An 18501-nucleotide genomic window follows, 5' to 3' on the forward strand; every position below is an offset into this window, starting at 1 on the left:
GCGGGGGAGCTGCGGGCGCGGATGCCGGAGGCGGTGCGGCTCCGCAAGCGGCGGTCGGTGCTGTACAGCTCGGCCGGGAGGGCCGCAGCGCAGCGAGGCGCCGGTAAGCGAGGCCGGGCGGGGAGGGGCAGGGGCAGGGCTGGGGGCGGCTCCCGAGGGGCCCGTGACGGACCAGCCTCGCCCCCGCAGGTGCGGCCGCGCCCGCGTCGCTGCTGGCGCTCGCCCTGGCGCTGCGGACCCTCAATTGCTTCCTCGTCCAGACCAGCTTCGTCCCGGACGAGTACTGGCAGTCGCTGGAGGTGGCCCATCGCATGGTCTTCAAATATCCTTCCCCTGCCGCGGCCCCCGCGCCCTCTCATCGCTCCCCGCGGTGCCCTGTGCGGGTGGGCGCTCGGGCACGGCTTTGCGGGAATAAGGTGTTGGCTTGACCAGCAATATACACCCCACCGCTCTGGCTCAAGGGACAGAAGGTCTCGATCCGAATGGCTCGGGTAAAGCTTTGCCTTTCAGTTGGTTATGATCTGTCCTTAATATTCATAATTATGGTTACCTGACTTGGGAATGGACAAGTAACTTAAGGGGCTACTCATACCCACTGATCTTTGCAAGCATGTACAAAGCATTACAGCTGCTGGCTAAGGATAATGTTCAGCTGCTGGTGAGTATAATCAAAAACTGTGCATCTGCTACTAAAATTCAATTTTAAAGTGTTGTATTTAAACACAGCATATTTTTATCATTGTCTAAGTAAAATGCAAAGCCTTGAGTCTGGCAATTAGAGATGTGTGAACACAGAGATCTCACTGACTTCCCATGGGGGCAGAACTCAATAGATTTCCAATCACAACACTGATGCCTGCAAGTGCAGAGGTCTCTGTCCATCTCTTGGATTTTCATACTGATTGTGTTTGCCACTACATCATAATTGCACAGTAATTCAGTTTTCCAAAGTGTTTAGCAATGTATAGAACTAACAACATCCCCTTTTGATTTCTTTTGAAGATGTAAAGCAGATAATTCTACTTTCCATCTCTGAACACTTTCAGTTGAACTTCAGACATTCTCTGTTTTGGTAGAAATACTATCCTTACCCAAGGCCCTTACTATTTCATTTTTAAAATCATAAAAAGCTATAGAGAATACTCACCAATTCACTATTTTCATACTTGAACAGTCATTCACTAATTCAGTCCTCTCTTAAAACTTGGAATTTAACTTGGTTTGTTGCAAGTACAGTTTTCTCTGCTTACACAGATCTGGGTCCCTAGGCTTGCACAGGCAGTTCTGGCTGCTTTTGCTGATGTGAAGCTTTACTCATTAGTGCAACACCTTGAAAATTCAGAAACAGCAAAGTTTGTGGTGAGTCATAACCTTTAAAAAATTATGCATATTAATAAACACTCATTTTACATTGTAAAATAAGTGAGTGCAAAATAATATGTCACACCTTGAAGAATTACCACCTTCATTTAGGTGAACTTGTTTTAATGTGTTCATAATTATTTTCAGTTCTTCTGCCAACTCTGTTCCTGGTTTACATGGTATTCCTGTACCAGAACTCTAACAAACACCATGGAGACTATTCTCACTATTTTTGCTCTTTCCTACTATCCAATAAAAGGCTCCAAGATGGGGAACAGGTGAGAAACTTTCTCCTAACAGTACTGGTGATTTTTGGTTTGGGATGACACCAATCTACTGATATTGTTTAAAATGCTAACTTTTTTCTTAATATCTAAGGAGACCAAAGCCCCTTCATTCATGTAGCAAGAGTTCTGTCTTATGGAAGGAACATTCTAGTATTTCCTCTAAATATTTAAGATTATGTTATAGCTAAATGTAAAATTATCTGTTCCCCTCTTTCCTTTGCAAAGTGTGACTTTATGGGAAGCTTTTATTTTAAACTTTAAAGCCACGGAATATAGAGTAACTTGGGAAAAGATAACAAAAGCTTTTTGGGATCAGATATAGGTGAACTTGTGGTCACAATTTTCTTTATCACTCACTATTTTAAAGTACCTCTAGTTAGCAACTCTATTGTAACACAGCAATTCTAGAGCAGCAGCCTTCTAAGCAAGAGAGAGTATCTGCACTCAGAGAGTCAAAGTTACCTGTAGTATGAAAAACTTTTGGCCAGAGACAGGACAGTTGTTGAAATGTCACTGTCTGCAAAAGAATTGACCAGATCTTTTGATAAGCTGCTGGGTTTTTTATTTTTCTTCCTTCTAGTTGTAAGTATTTAGCTTTGGTTGCACTTGCAATTATTATTCGTCCCACTGCTGTTATCCCATGGATGCCTTTGGTCTTCAGCCATTTTTTGCAAGAACAGAGGAAAGCAGACCTTATCCTACACAACTGCATTCCAGTTGGGTAAGTTCTTTCTCAATTTAAACTGGGACTGTGCACAGCTACATCTTAAGATTGGTTTTACTGCTGCAAAGGCAGACAAGCCAAAAAATCTGATATCATGTAAATAAAAAATAGAACAAATAGAGTCTTTTTGCAAAAGTTTAAGGAAGGGGCACGTTTCCTTCAAACTGTTACATATGCTGCAAAAAGCACCTGGAGAGATTTCATGATGGTGAGACATGAGCAGCATTCCATTTTAATCTGGGATTGTGCCAAGGATACCAGGTGATGGCAAGTGGCCACTGTAAAATGGCCATGAGTATGGATAACCTCAAAAATACTAGGAATCAGAGTTTTGACAGAGCTGGAGAAGATACAAAAGCAATTCAGGCAATGTCAGTGCAACAAACTTTCCATTTTTGCAGATTGGTCACAGTAGGAACCTCTTTAATAATTGACCGTGTGTTTTTTGGTGAGGTAAGCTGTTTTAAACTTGACTTACAAGAAGAAGGTTGGGGTTTAGTATTTTAGCATTGGTGGATATTTCAGATTTCTCTGACTTCTCTTGTTTCTGTGACAGTGTCTGGCCTATGATCTTTAAATATATCCTAAGCTACAAACCCTTGAACACTGATTCTCAGGTATTTCAAGTGATGGACTGCTACATAAAATCAGTATGCTTAGTCCTCAATAGTTACCAACAAACTACAAACTTACACACTTCTGTGATTAATTGCTCAGTAAAGGAAATCCCTGCTGAGTCTTAGTAAAACAAAACAACCTGAAATAGGAGTAAAAATGTATTATATAGGCCCAGTGATGACTGTGTAGCTGTTGTGTTTGACTTTGGATTTGTGTTTAACTCCCCCCATCTCCCAGTGGGTACTGGTTCAGCTGAACTTCTTGAAATTCAACGTGCTGCAGAATTTGGGAACATTTTATGGCTCTCACCCCTGGCACTGGTACTTGACTCAGGGGCTGCCAGTTGTGCTGGGTCCCCATCTGCCGTTCTTTGTTCACGGCTGCGCACTGGCACCAAGGAGGTTCCGCATCCTTCTGCTGGCACTGCTCTGGACACTGCTGGTGTACAGGTAATCTCTGCTGAGGGCAACTGCTGCCTCTCACTGCTCGTGTTCTTGGCAAAGCCCCTGTCCTCTCCAGAACAAAGCAGCGTAGTGTTCAGGTTAAGTGATAGAAAACTTACAGAAACTGTTCAAACACTCCAAGAAATGCCATCAGTTATAAAACTGGTTCTAGAATTTTGTGTAATACTGCTTCTTGTATTGTCACCAATATGTATCTTTAGAATTTATTTAGTCCTTTAAAGAATAAAATAATTCATCATGAAATTAAATTTTAAAAAATCCCAAAGCCAACACTCAATCACCCAACAGGTGTTTAAATAAAAACAGAACTAGTTAGAAAACTGAGTTCATTAGATGCTTGTTAATGAAAACACCATTTCATTTGGTTCTTTAATACATCCCCAGTAAGGTGAGAGATTCCAAGTCCTCTAAAACTTACTCCATTCCCAAGTTTATACACAGCTCTTAACTACCATAAGGCTGTATTTCTCACTGTAAGCTCAGAAGTATAAGAAAAGGTAAGTTTTTTCTAAAGCATCAGAATTAACTGTAAAGAGAAGAGACACTTTCAGACATGAAAAAAATACAGCAAGTAAATAAATACTAAGCAATGAATACTTTTATATTATTGTAGTAATAGACTACAGCAAAACAGTAGCAAGACCAGAATTGCAATTTCTTCTTTCCAGCTTAAAACTGGAAGTAGCTTTATTTGCTTTAGGACTTTTTTTACCTCCCTTAGTTTTGTAAGAACCCCTTTGATTCCCAAGACATGAGAGTTGCAGTAATCCCCAAAAAAGCCCAAAAAGTTGTCATGGGAAATTGTTTATTTTTGTATTAGCAGGGGTGACTGTTAATTTGCTAGATACAAATGGGCACTTGAATCTTAGCTTTTCATCCACACTATTTATTGTGTCTTATTACAGAAAACAGATTGGTGAAGTACTGGTTAATTTACATCTAGTTATCAAAGAATCAGACCACTCAATTGTAATAGGCAGGAATTTTTAACAGTGCTTGGTTTAAACTGACCAAATAGTCTTAATTTCAATGTACTCATTATGTTCTTCAAAAGTGACAATTTGGATTTTTACTCTTAACTGCTTCAATACCAAAAGCTTCTTAATACATGCACGTGCTCTTCTTCCCTGTGCTCTGAAACACATTTTGTCAACAGAACTGAAGCGTTTAATTTTCTTGCTGTACCACTGTATGTTTTATTACAGCACACTGAACCATAAGGAATTCAGGTTCATCTATCCAGTACTGCCATTCTGCATGATTTTTTGTGGTAAGCATTGGTTTCAAATGTCTTGCAATCTTACCTGGATATAATTTTTATCCCAGGGGAGACTGTTAATGGTCAACGTAGGTATTTGATAAAGGATTCTTAGAATTAGCCTAGCCTTTTCTTACAGCTAGTTAAAAAGAGAAAGAAAAAAGATGAGGGAGAGCAAGTGACTGTAGCACAGATAAAGAATTCTTAGCATGGATAAAAGTATTCCTGCAAAAACATGACAATTGTGTGCCTTTTCCCATTATTAGCTCCTTCAAGCAAAATGGGGGAAAGGGGCAGTGATTTGAGATGGGGAAAAAATGGAGTATGCTTTTCCAAGGCCAGAAGCTCAAAATTTAAAAACAATAAAATAATGCTGTAGTTTTCAGCAGTTTGGAGAAAAAGAATACCACAGCCATGCACATGTAGTTTACCATTTATTCTGGCTCTATGTGGACTTATATGAATCAGAACACATCAGTTAAGTTGCCATATATCATTCATCCAAACTACTGAATGGACTGATTTTCACTACAAGAAATTAAATTTGAAGAGACAAAGCACTGGTTTTGAAATTGTATTGCCACTGTATTAGGCTACTTTAAAAAATGTGTGAATTGTTTATCTCCCAAACTTACTCAAATGTTTCTATAGGATATTCTTTGAGATACCTGAAAGCATGGAAGAAAACTGCAGCAAGTTTCCTGCTGTTATCCAATTTAGTCCCAGCCCTGTACACAGGCTTGGTTCACCAGCGAGGCACTCTGGATGTTATGAGTCACATCCAGCAGCTCTGCAATCACTCCCAGCAGTCACAAGCTTTTGTCTTCATCCTGATGCCATGCCACTCTACCCCATTTTACAGGTATTAAGTGTCAACAGTGCCCTACATTAAAACCCAAACTCTTAATCAGAAATCAAGATTTCTTTTTTCCAAGGCTTAATAAATTGAGATATATAAATGTATACAGGAAGAGTTTTGATTTTTCATACTGTTAATATGGAGTGAATAGGGGAAATATGCCAAATGCTTATAACACAGAATAAAATTCAGCATCTAAGCTTTACTCATTTTTTGTGGAATAGATTTGTATGAGGATATGCAGTAAGTCCAAGGACTTCACTAAGTATGTCACACTTCTTCATTATGATAACATTTTTAGCAAAATTAAACACTAATTGTTACAATCAAAATGTATTAATTTTACTTCTGCTGCTAAGCAGTAAAGAAGTGTCATTACAGCTCTGACTTACGTCACTGCAAAAGGTTTTCAGTAGATCCTGACAAGTAAACAAAATGCTAAAGCAGATATAATAGTGAAGCTGATATGGAAAAGTACCTTTTTAAGAAACTGATGTTGTGCAAATGGTATTTTTATTAAGATAAATGTGTTTTCTGTTAACTGCTAACAGCACAGTCCCAGCAGTTGGAGCTGAATCTGCTTGCTCTACTTTGCTTTCATATGAACTATTGAAGGGAAAAATACACTACTCTGAAGAAAAAAAATTAACTGATATTTGTTTTGACTGAGGTGTCATTTGAAATGCTGAGTCATTTCAAACCTCTGATTCTGGTCAGTTTATCATGAAATGTGTTTTTGTTTTTCTCCCTAGTCATGTTCACTGTCCTCTAAAAATGAGATTCCTTCAGTGTCCCCCAGACCTAACTGGCAATGCGAGCTACATTGATGAAGCAGAGGTGTTTTACTCTAACCCACTTGGCTGGCTGAACAAGGAGTTTTACAATGACACATTATTACCCAGTCACTTGATCCTCTTCAATGTGCTAGAACAGGTATGGTAACATCAAGATGAAACAAAGTGCTTCTGAGGATAAGTTACAAAATAAATTAGAGAAGAGTTATAGTTAAAATATTTGAAAATTGTTGTTCACAACTTTTAAAATATAGCTTATATTAAAATTGACCCCTATAGCCCACAATAAGATTGATATAATTCCACTGCTCTATATTTAATGTTCATGTATGCTCTCTCCTCTGTGCAAATTCTACAGGCCACAAAGTAATGTTAAAACAAATCTGCCATCTATTCCCAGAAACTGCACTTTTAAGTAAGCAACAATGAAAACTAAAAACACCTGCAGTCACAGTACCTTTTAACCCCTCAAATCTTTAATGAAGTCCATGAACTCAAGCAATGGTGGCTGGTGAATATCTGCTCCAGACAGGATCAAACAGGATAAGTGCTTCTTTTTCTAGCAGGCTTTCCTAAAATAAAGGATAAAGCTTCCCAGGGACAGTTGAACTGATGTTTGTTAGGAGACTTTGAAACACTATTCTTATGTTCACAGCTGTGTTTTCTTACTGTGTAAATTAATGTATGTTCATTTGCAGGAAATATCATCATTTCTAGCTTTAAGGGGCTATGAGAAAACAGCCACTATCTTTCACACTCATGTACCTCAAGGACGAGTTGGAAGCCACATCTCCATCTACAGGAGGAAAACTGAAATGAATTATCCCTGAAGATCAGGCTAGAGCTCAGACCCAATGAGATCAGTTTTGCATAGCAGTAGCTGTGCTTACACCTCGTACTGCAGAAAGGAGAAAGCACTGAGTCTGAAACTGGGGGAGTCCCATGAGGCAGCCAGTGGCTGCCTGCAAACACATCCACCTCCTCCTGAAGGCAGCTTCAGTAGCAGTAGGACAGGGTGGGGTTCCTGACCTACCTTACAACACGAAGTCATTGGGAAAACCAAAATTACCATATGAATACTTAAGCAATAAAATACAGGCAAGGCTGGACTGTTTTTATAGAACTGTACAGCTATGCTGAGTTTCTTTTATAATAAAAGACTTTTACCCACAATGTCTCTTTTATTTTTCTTCTACAATATGCAGATATGCAAGACATTTCAAGTGTTTAAATCAGCACACTGATTAGAATGCAGCACAGCAAATTCTTCACAATTCAACAGGCTCTTGAACCCCCCCAAAGACAGGAAGCAAATATAAGGTTACAGAACACTAACAAATACATTACCACAATGTTGCTCTATGTTTTGAAGGATGAGATGAAGTTAGTATATCAAACATTGGAGTTAGTAGTTGGTACATTATGCATGGCTCAAGCTTTAACTACACTAATGGAATGCAATTAAGCATTTTTTCATACACAGGTCATGGCATGCCTAGTTTCTGCAACAATACTGCTGGCACCCAAACAATCTTTACTTCCAAAGAACAGTTAAAGCAACGGTACAGAATATGCAAATCAGAAAGCCTGACTTCTGCCTGTTAACAAAAATGTGTAAAAATCAAATTATTCAGAAAAAAATTTGCATTTTGCTGCTTTGTTGAAAAACACTAGTTTCCAGAGAGCATGTGAATTTTAATCTTAGTTTTTACAATAAATTACTCAGTATTTTGGATCGAAGGGTAGTTGCCCCAATTCTATTTCAAGATTTGCCATGTGTCTTCCATTAGTGCGACCATGTTTATGCCATTTACCTTCTCTTTTATTACGGTGTTGGTACTTCTGAGCTTGTTTTTCATGTCTGGAATTCTCAGTTTGTGTAAAAGGTCTTTTAGGTCGACTGCAAGGAGTAAACAAAAGCTTATTACTACTAAAAGCATTTTATAACACAAGTACATTTTCAAGTACAGCTTTTAACATGCTGAGGTTCATTGAAAACAAAATTAGTAGTAAGTAGTCCTTTTAGGTCCTTGTAAGAAAAATGGGGGAGGCATTTCTTTGTTTAAATCATCAATAAGATGGTATATACAAAAGAAATGCTTTCTAAAAATAAAAATGCAGCTGGTATCACAATCTTCTGTATAACAGTATCAGTAAAAGAATTTGGAATTGATTTTCTGCAAACTGAAATTCTCACAAATTAGGTATTTAACTTAAAAATAAAGTTCATTTGATAATAAATTAGGAAGATGGACTATAAATAAAATCATAAACTTATATGTTTGCCAAAACCACATTAACTGGGTAGCTGACAATAGGACTATTACCTTCATGGTTCACCTTTCAGTAGGAGCAAGTGCTACATTACATAATACTTAGTAACCCCAAAGTAGTTAATAGTTCAGACTTGAGCTGCAGTAAAGTACATGAAATGATAAATAATACAAGTGTAAATTTGTAAAGCCCTGAGAACACCTTTAGATCCAGGAAAGGAATGTAGGAAACAATTGACACAAAGGGCCATTGTGAGCAAGTCTGAACAAAGCTTAGTCAGGGGCAGGATCTGAACTAATGCCTGCTGTGTGATGAGCTCCGCTCTGGACATACAGACTAACCCAGCATTACACTCCTCTGCAGGAGAGGAGTGAAATGTATCTGCCAGAACATGACTCAGACACACCTTAAATACACTCAAAAACCTCATTCAGCAAAGGACAACAAGGAAGCCCCAGTTAATGCTCCAAGACAGTTCCTCATTCCATCAGATGGGCAATCAGAGCTGTTTGGTCTAAAAAAATCCTACTGGCAGCTCCAGGTTTCTAAAGAACCCGGCAGAAACATCAGATTTTGCTATGCACACACACAAAATTTATATAAAGGTTCTACAGATCCACTTCATATAACATAATCTAATATTTCCACTAAGTCCTTCAGAAAGTCTTCTAGCATATGTGTGTGTGTATATGCATACATACACATACACACACATACCTGCTCAAAGACCATCCATTACAACAAGGACATTGGTTGTCTTTACAAAGAACACTTCTTTGTGTTATCAAGTACAGGAAACATGGAAACAAACCTGGGTCCATACTGGGGTGAATTATCATAATGGAAGTAGTATCTGTAGACGTATTTGTCCAAATCCTCAAAAACCTTCTCATTATTACTTTGGTATTCCTTCATATCTTCCAGGTAATCCTTGACATCATTAACAAAATCAGTGAACAGCATCTGGTCATGTATAAACAATCCATTATGAAAAAACTTATTGATGAAATTTTCTAGCTCTCTCCAGTGATGAAAGTTATGCACAACTTGCTGCAAATACTTTCTCATTAGCCGGTTAAATTCATCCACCCTGATGGGATCTGAAACTCTGTTAAAGAGACTAAGGAATTCTTGATGAGCACATTCAAAAATACCAGAGCAGCCCTTTAGGGCAAACTGATGTTTTCTATTACACAAATGATCATTGAGACATTTCTGGGAATCTGAATCTTTTTCATATGTTGTAAAATGATGTTTCCTTCCACTTCTGGATTCTTTGGGCATGTGAGGTCCCCTGTAATGCATGTGCTTCAGATTCTCGTAGGAGTTATGGTCTCGGTAAAAAGTTCGAGCTTTCTTGCTTGCCTCATATCTTTTGTCACTTGATGACTTCTCTTTTTCATCAAAGATGTTTTTTGTGGTATCTTTGAAGTGTCTGAATGTAGACTTTACAGAATCAGAGAATTTTTTCAAGTTTTCTTTCACTGCTTCTTTAGCCTGCTTAATCTTTTCTTTATGGTGTCTTACAAACTCTTTTGTGGAATTTTTCATAGCATCAAAAGTTTCTTTCACTGAACCAAAAAATGTCTCCTTTGATTTCTTTCTACTCTTACTTTGCCCTTTAGCACCTTTCTTCTGTCCACTTTCATAAATTTCTTGTTTTTCAGATTGGTCTTTTGCTTCAACATACAGCTTCTCCCATAAGTCAGAGCGTTGTTGCTCAAAGTTCAGCTTCTTTTCCAGTTCTGCCAGTCTTCCTCGCAGAGTTTCTATTTCTTGATTTTCTCTTAAAGTCTCATCATCATCATCATCAGCACTCTCAGGTGTTTGACGAGAACTTAACTGTTCCAGTTCTTTCTTCAGAGCTTCTGTAACATGACGTTCCTTGTCCAGTTCTCGCCTTAGCATCTGTGCCTCTGCAAAGAGTGTTTCCTTTTGCCTGAGAAAATTGCTGTTCCTTTGCTTTTCCTCTTCCAAATGCTCCCTTAGTTTCTGATTTTCTATTACAATAGATTCAGTGCTACTACCTTTATCTTCTAAGTTTCTAATTTGTTGTCTTAGCTTCCTTAATTCTTCCTGAAGTGAGGCCAAAGCTTTTTCTTCTTTCTCTAGAGATTCTCTTAGGTGCTGATTTTCTGCCGCAAGACTTTTTTTTTGAGAATCAAAGGATTTCTTCTCCACCTCAGTAAAGGTCAAACACGTGCCAAGATCTCCCTTGAGTGACTAAAAGAAACAAAAAGAAAACAAGCAGAAATACTACAATGAGAATTGTTACAACTTTAGCTAGAAAGATGAAAAACCAAGGTAGCCCAAACAGAGCTTACTTGTCGTTTTGGATGCAATGAAACATGCACAGCCAAGATGCAAAAATAGAGCTGGTTTGTTTATCTCAGCTGGGTTTGTTTATCACACACTTTCTTGGCAACAAAGACCATGTGAGAAACTTTCCCAGCCAGCCAGAGGTCACCACCCCTCACTTGTATTGGTTTAACTAGACAAAGAATAGTCAGTTGGGTGCATGAACTCTTAACTCATAACATCTTCAAAGGAAATCAAAATGTGCATCTTTGCTGTTGATTTATGTTCAGCAAACTGGATTTACAGATTACCAAAAAAATTAGCAGAAAAAAAAGGCATTTAGCTGTTGGGGCTAATGATTTTTAATCAAATCTGAAAATATCTGTTTGTGTAACTATATACTAACACAAAAGGATCTCCCCAGTCTGTTGGCGTCATTGACAAGCTCTAGAACATACTGAATTATGTACAAATGCTGCTAACGGACACATAAAAAAAAAATCTAAAAAAAATACCCACTCCCTAATCATCTCTCTGGATGATGCAGCAGCAAAAAAACAGAAGTATGGTTTAAGTATTCAAAAAATTAATAACTATTGATAATTTAGAAAGATAAAGATAATTTAAAAATCACAAAACCTCTATGTTCAACATGTTTTTACAAGCATTTTCTACTTCAGCTGTCTTCATTGATGACAACTTGGCACTGTGTCACAGGGAAACAGTCTCTGTGCCCAGATAACTCCTAGACCACAGACATAGAACCCAGTATGTTTAACCACATTCCGAGAGCAAATTCAATCAACATAAACATTTGTCAAGAATTCAGGGGAAAGTTCTCTGAAAGAACTTGCTAAAGACAAAAATTAAATGGATTTGTGTGAGAAATTAATTTCACTTTGTGTAAAACACACACACAATGACAGAATTATGCAATGACTTCCAGCTAAGCTCACACCTACCCCCCCTTTGTGGTGCACTTGATCTCCTTGCTCTTGTTGGCACTGGTAAAGGTCATCTTTCAGATCCTTTAATTCACGTGTCTTTGCCACCAGCTGCTGCCGTTTCTGGATCTGCACTGTACCTACAAAGATAAAAAAGTTTCTTTTGATAGACTGACTCAGAGTAAGGAGTTAGAGGAACAGAGGAACCTAAAGATCATCTTCATTCTCTTTGGAAATTGAGAAGGATTCTTACCTTGCCATTTCAGCCCTGTCCTTAGCAGTAACTGTTTAGCTGTAGGGAAAATTTTTTCTTTCAATGATAAACCATTTCTCAGACCCAAAAATCGGCTTCTACACTGGTTTTTCACTTATAACAAATAAAGGAATTTTGGAACACTACATAGAAATAAATTAGATCCAAACCAACCCAACAAGTTATACAGGAAAGAATATTTGTGACTTCTCTCTAAGGTTTTTAGAAACATGCAAGTCAACCAGGATAAAAGGGAGGCTATTGGTCCATGCATTATCCAATTCAGAACTCCAACCTTGACTGTTAATTGAATTACATGAATGAGAGGGTATTAGCACAGTGTTTAAATTTTCATGCAGAAATACAATTATTACACACTGCTCACAAAGCAGAAGCAGCAAGCATTTCAGGCCCTGTCTTGTCCTTCTTATCCATAAGCAGAGGCTGCAGAGTAAGCACGTGTCCTGTTTTTCAACTGCCAGACAAAGGCTGAGACACCCTGGCTTTCAGAAAAAGTATTTTGCTGTACTAGCCACCAAATTTTCTTTGTCAAGAACAGCTTCTTGACTGGTACTTCCTCACCTAACATATGTTCTCTAAACCCTAACACTGATGTAGTTTTTATATATTTGCTTTTTAGATTCTCTTGAATTGACTCTAGAGAAGAAGGCAACAGCAATTTTGAAGTATTTCTTTCAAAACCATTGCACCATAATCAGAGATCTATTTCTGTATTTAAAGGCAGGGGGAGACATACTGTAAACAGAAGAAATGCTCTAACTACACTTGCACTCATGAATGTTTTGTGCTCTCTTCTTTTTTATCTATTGTGAAGTGTGACCTTAAAAAAAGACTGCTCTATTAAACAAAGCTGAACTATAATAGTTCAATTCAGCAACGGCAACATTTGCCTTCAAGCAAAGGCAACATTTTTTACAGCAATGATTTTAAGTCTGCAGAGTCCTAGTAAACACTTCTTGAGAGCACAGATCCTTTCATAAATGAATTAAAGTATACTGACAGTAAATTTGGTATTAATATTTATCTTTTATAGATGCTTTTGAGGAAGTCCATCAATCCTAACAATCTAAAGCCTGCATCTGAAAAATCATCATTTAGCATAAAGGGTTTATGTTGAGTAGAACCTGAATTACAGAAAACACTTAAAGTTCTCTTTTTCTCCTTATAAAAAATCCTAATTTAAGTAAAGTAAGCAAAAATGACATTTAGCAACACTAAAAATGAACATATTGAAGTGCTATTCCTCAGTAATTGGTTTGTGTTTCCAGCTGGTACTCTAAGTCACAGTTTCCTTCAGATTCTTTAAGTAACCAATCCAAATCCCTAGCAGTATAGCTATAGTCCCCCTTGCAGTTTCTGGTTAAAGAAAAAAATTAATCTGAATGTCCATAAGGAGACATTTTTCAGGCCAGAACCTTCTACCTAATTTAAGCTTCACCTGTTACCTGAAAAGTTTGCCTTCATTCAGTTCTCCTTCCTAGAGCATCATAAAACCAGTTAACTCAGTTTAATATTGATTAGGATACAGTTGATTAAAATATATAAATTAATCTAATTCATCTAATCTAGTTGCTTTCTGCATCTCTGAAAGTCTTAAGGGGGCCCTAGAGCTCGAGCTAAAAAGAAAATACTATCCTGATATTGATCCAAAAAAAGGAAAGTATTTTTAAAAGAAGTTACACTTGCAATCCTCTTACATGACAATTAGCCTAACAGTAGCAGAATGCTGTGGGAAACATTCATTCCAAGCTGAACCACAAAATTACAAAGTAGTCCTCCAGGGAGATGGATTCTCCCTGCAAGTTTGTGTTGGAAAAAAAAAAAGCTAAAAACAGGAAGATGGAAGCAGAACTTCACTTCCTTTCTAGTGGTAGAAAGATAAGTTATCACATAACCATGAAGAACTTTCACTTGAAGAAGCAAAAACTGAAGCCACACAGAGCTGTCTTACTTCTGCTGAAAAATGCAGCCATCACTGTCATCAATGATGACAATTTTTATTTAGAAGTACAGATTCAATAAATGAACAAGTGAATTCCTTCAAAAATGCATTACCCTGAGTCCGCATTCAAAGTGTATTTTTCATCCACAGATCTCCAAGTTCTTTAAAAAGATAGTATTTATCATTAACACCAAACTAAACACAATGAAGTGATTATCAACTGAGATCTCCTGTTCCCCCACAAACACTATCACACACTGCTGTGATCACTGTGCTTCTCTATGCCTCTAGCATGCCAATGCTCATCAAACAGCTTTCACACCAGTTACTACTACATAAAATGTGTATGATTGGATTAGTTGTTCTTATAATCCCACATACATTAGCAACTCCTGAGACTTGGTTCATTGTTTTATTTTCCCAATATAAGTATGCATACATATATGGATGTGTGTGTACACAAACACACACATGGTTTAGAAAGTAAATCTGAGCGCAAGAACAGCATCCACAGTACATCACTCAAGGCTCTTACCTTCAGGTTTACCTAAGAATAAAAAAAATTGGGATCAATGAAAATTAATACAAATCTCAAAGAAGTGCCAAAATTGAAATTCCTAACTATCAGTCACCACCAAATACAAAGTGAATGATATCCCCATCTCCAACTGAATCACGTGCCTTTTTAGAAAGGCATATTTTCATATAAAACTAGATCTACTCAGAAAAAATCACTATTTACCCCATTACTGTACGAAGTAGTGTATATTGCATACAGTTGCACTGCTGAAGAACCTCCCTGTATTACCACTACAGCTGCAGTGGCTTAGGTCGTTAGCAGAGGACAAAACACGGCAGTCACAATAAAACAGCATTTGCTGCACAAGATGTGCACTGCGCGCTCTGCCCTCCCTGAACTCACCGTAGAAGTGTCCGAAGCCCATGCTGATGGCGATCACCAGCGCCAGGACGATGCACCTGTTGAGGCCGCTGCCGAACTGCCGCTGCTGCTGCTGCTCGTCCCGGGCCGGCTCCGCCTCGGGCTCGGCCGGTGCCGGTGCCGCCCCCTCGGGCTCGGAGCCCGACACCCCCCGCCGCCGCGGGCGCCGCTTGCGCACGGCCGGGCTGCCCTGGCTGCTGCTCTCATCGCTGCTCGACTCCTCGGGGCTGGCCTGCGACGAGAACACTGAAAAGCAGCACACAGCCGTGGTTAAAATGCATTGAGTACCGTGGTAAAGAGCAAACTGAATATCAAGATCCGTATTATTTATGCAAAATAGATCTGGTATTTATCTTTGAGAACATTAACAAAACAAAATTAAAATTCTAATGATATTGTTTGTGCTGGAAATTACGCAAACAATGTGTGCTCTTCAAAGTTAAAAATTAATTTTTTAAAACTAAATGATAGAGAATCAAGAAATCATCACTAAATAGCTGTATGGCACTTCCCCATACCTTATCATTCACCCATTACAAAGTGTTTCAGTCAACCCTGCCTCCTAAAGCATCTACATGTACTGCCCCTGCAAATTCTTGTGAAGTAAAAAGATAAAGATTTCAGTTTTCTTTCTCTTACAGCTATTAAAACTGAAATACTTAATAATGAAAGAATAATATAAAGGCTTGCTAAAAGAAGGCCTCCCAGAAGACAGACATGGTTTTGTTACATCCCCTCAAAAAATTTCATTCTGTGATCTTCATGCAACTGCAGAAAAAATTCCATTACAGTTCCATTAATGTAACTATTAGAAATAGTCAAAATCAAGATATAAATTTACTTAAATATGCAATTTTGTTTTCTTTTAATATCTACTATATACTATCTGTTGACATCTTTACCCACCTTTCAAAAAAGCCATTTTCAACCACTGTAGCACAGGAAAAAATCCAATTAAGTGCTTTTCTGTTTGTTCTTTCCCAACACTCTTCTATTACCTGACTGAAGTTTTGGTAAATTGGACAAGATTTGCAATAAGAACAAATTCTAACCTTAAAAAATACCTGTTATAGAATTTTTTCAAGATTATATTTATTATACCATTTGTATGTTCAAGTTCTAATGGCCCAAAAGGGCCATATTCTAACCAGGAAAATAACAACAGAGCTGTTCCCATTTGTACAAATGTTTGCTGCATATACTGTAAATAGATTTCGATAATGCAGTATAGAAGTAATTATTATTTAATCTCCTTCCTTTAAAAGTGTAACTTTCAAGTGCAAGGGGAAGCAGTAGTAGGGTGGAAAATAGCTTTCAAGTATCTGCATTCTGTACCTAATTCACATGTCTGGAATAAATTCAATGGGATCAGTGAAGTCTCTAGACATGACAGAGTTCTCCTGTTTGGACACTAATTTTGCTGCTCACAGTCACACAATGTTAATGCCCCTCCTAAAATATGGTTGTTCATTCTCTTATCAGACATCATTACTCAGAATGTAAAAATGCAAATATAGAAAGTCTGTCCTTGAACAGTTCACAACCGAAAAGTCATTTGTTTGAGCAAAGCCATGCACACATCACTGAACAGACAAGAATGCCAAGCAGTGCTAGCTATTATCTATAAAATGCATTACCACTTAAGATTCTTCACTTAAAATAAATTACAACTCAATAGAGGTGATTGCATCAAGCCCAGAAAAGATTATCAATTAGTATCTGGAACACTTCTAATTTCCAAGTCCATGGACAAGCAACATGACAGATTATGAAAGACAACTTCCTCCCTTAATAAAAAATTCCATTTTAGTAAATCAGTCAACCCAGACTTAGACAGTGACTTGGACATGCAGACACTTAAATGAATTTCTATAGCTTAGGAGAGAAGGACACCATTTTAGACCCAATCATTTAAGCAGATGCATACTTCCCAATCCTGGAAAACAAAGGCAAACATTCCAAATGCATTCCTAGAATGCAGAGGTCAGACATTATAGAGAAATATACAGGACAAACTTAGTAAGAGGTGTTTTTCTTGCTCATCTGTGGGGCTTTGTAGGGTTTTTCAACAACCAAAGAAGGTTACACACATGGAATACAAAAGTGGTTAAGGAACAAGTGCTGCTTTTAGCCAAATGGAAAAACTCTTTGATACACACTGGACAGCAAAGAATAAGAAAAGAGGGAAAAAAAGACAATCAGAAAGAAAAATGCTGTAATATACTTAAAGCCATTCATAAGCACTTACAGCTTAGTTGTCAACAGCAATTACACTTTCAGGCAAGAATGACACTGCCTTACAGCTGCTGCAAGAATTCAGTACAAAGCTGTGCTCTAATAGTACCAGGATAGAAAGGATACAAATAAAACCAAGTGTGATCACAATAGCAGCCCAAAATCCTAGTTTCTACTGTGATTTTGAAGTGTCAGATCTATACCAGCAATCAGATTAAGTCAGTTGACATTTCTGCACAGACACAGCTCAGATACAGTTCACTGTAGCATATGGGTATTTCTGCTGGCTGAACTTCATTCATGAAGCAACATTAAAACATTTCTGCTTGCATGATGAAGACAATCTAAACAGGAACTGGTTTGCAAAAAGAAGTGGCAGAAAATCCTTGTAGAATGCTTTAGTATCTACATTAGGAAGAATCTGAGGCTCATCCTTTTCCAACACAGAAGAACACTCAACAGGAAGTGGATGGCAAAGATTTCTGTTGCCACTTTTTGTCACCTCTAAAACTTCAGCATTTAAAACACTTGCAAAAGTACTCCTGCCATTTTCTGCAATACTTGATCAGTTGAATGCCCAGCACTAAAGGCCATGCTGAAATCAGCTTACGTTAGAAGGAAGAAATTCTTTTTGCCAGCCACAGGTAGGCTTGGAATCCAACAAGAACTATCCATTGGAACAAGCAAGCACAGACATTGAAATGTATTACAAACCTTACTGATGTCTGCTCCAAACCTACATGCAAGGTTAACATATTTTTAAAGAAGCACATAAGACACCGAGAGCTTAGCCAAGTTCTTCAGTGAGGACTGGCTTTCAGCATCTGTCTAGAATATGACTATGACAAGACCAAGTCAGGTTGCTATCAAAAATTGTAAGAACACTCCATGCAAGCCTTAAGCAATCAGCTTTGCACAAGCTGATCAAATGTAATCACACCACCTTGAAAAGGAAGACTGCGAGATACATGCTCTTTCACCTCATTTCCCCATCCCCTTACACAATCAGGAATCTTCCACAGCTTCTCCAGCCAACTGACTTTTGTGTACAAAAACACAGGGGGGGAAAAAAAAAGACATTTTTTAGAACTTATCCCTAAAAGAAAAAAACAAAGTCAACTAAATCCTAATTTAAAAATTAAGCCAGATTCCCCAGATGACTTAAAGAAGGTGACAATTTCATTACAAATCTTCACTGATTATAATTAGACACTAAACTGTCACTTTC

The 18501-nt window shown here is 38.0% G+C and overlaps 2 protein-coding genes across 6 annotated transcripts in view; one reads left to right on the plus strand and one right to left on the minus strand.

Moving 5' to 3' along the window:
• On the plus strand, positions 1–7539 carry PIGB (phosphatidylinositol glycan anchor biosynthesis class B). The gene is made up of 12 exons (XM_059482556.1): positions 1–103; positions 190–320; positions 539–658; positions 1255–1359; positions 1510–1640; positions 2230–2370; positions 2775–2826; positions 3229–3440; positions 4661–4725; positions 5365–5575; positions 6325–6505; positions 7065–7539. Exons 1-12 carry the CDS (start codon positions 22–24, stop codon positions 7194–7196), a joined length of 1563 nt encoding a protein of 520 aa, XP_059338539.1. The 5' UTR covers positions 1–21; the 3' UTR covers positions 7197–7539.
• CCPG1 (cell cycle progression 1) overlaps positions 4326–18501 on the minus strand; it is a 24418-nt gene continuing 10242 nt past the window's right edge. Inside the window, exons 6-12 of one of the 5 annotated variants that reach the window (XM_059482553.1) lie at positions 18217–18312; positions 15021–15284; positions 14634–14645; positions 11901–12022; positions 9452–10863; positions 8181–8266; positions 4326–6938 (exon numbers count right to left, since the gene is read on the minus strand). In XM_059482553.1, the coding sequence (XP_059338536.1) occupies positions 6901–6938; positions 8181–8266; positions 9452–10863; positions 11901–12022; positions 14634–14645; positions 15021–15284; positions 18217–18312 (2030 nt within the window). In that variant the 3' untranslated portion in view covers positions 4326–6900. Of the gene's footprint in view, positions 6939–7527; positions 8267–9451; positions 10864–11900; positions 12023–14633; positions 14646–15020; positions 15285–18216; positions 18313–18501 lie in introns of those variants that run through there. The other 4 variants (XM_059482550.1, XM_059482554.1, XM_059482552.1 and 1 more) reach the window with 4 other exon arrangements.

The sequence above is a fragment of the Ammospiza nelsoni genome, chromosome 14 (genome assembly GCF_027579445.1).
Source record: "Ammospiza nelsoni isolate bAmmNel1 chromosome 14, bAmmNel1.pri, whole genome shotgun sequence".
Taxonomy (NCBI): domain Eukaryota; kingdom Metazoa; phylum Chordata; class Aves; order Passeriformes; family Passerellidae; genus Ammospiza; species Ammospiza nelsoni.

Coding starts and splice junctions, on each gene's coding strand:
- PIGB (XM_059482556.1), top strand. CDS start 22: ATGCCGGAGGCGGTGCGGCTCCGCAAGCGGCGGTCGGTGCTGTACAGC. Junction 1,641..2,229: donor GGCTCCAAGATGGGGAACAG/GTGAGAAACTTT, acceptor TCTTCCTTCTAG/TTGTAAGTATTTAGCTTTGG. Junction 2,827..3,228: donor ACCGTGTGTTTTTTGGTGAG/GTAAGCTGTTTT, acceptor CCCATCTCCCAG/TGGGTACTGGTTCAGCTGAA.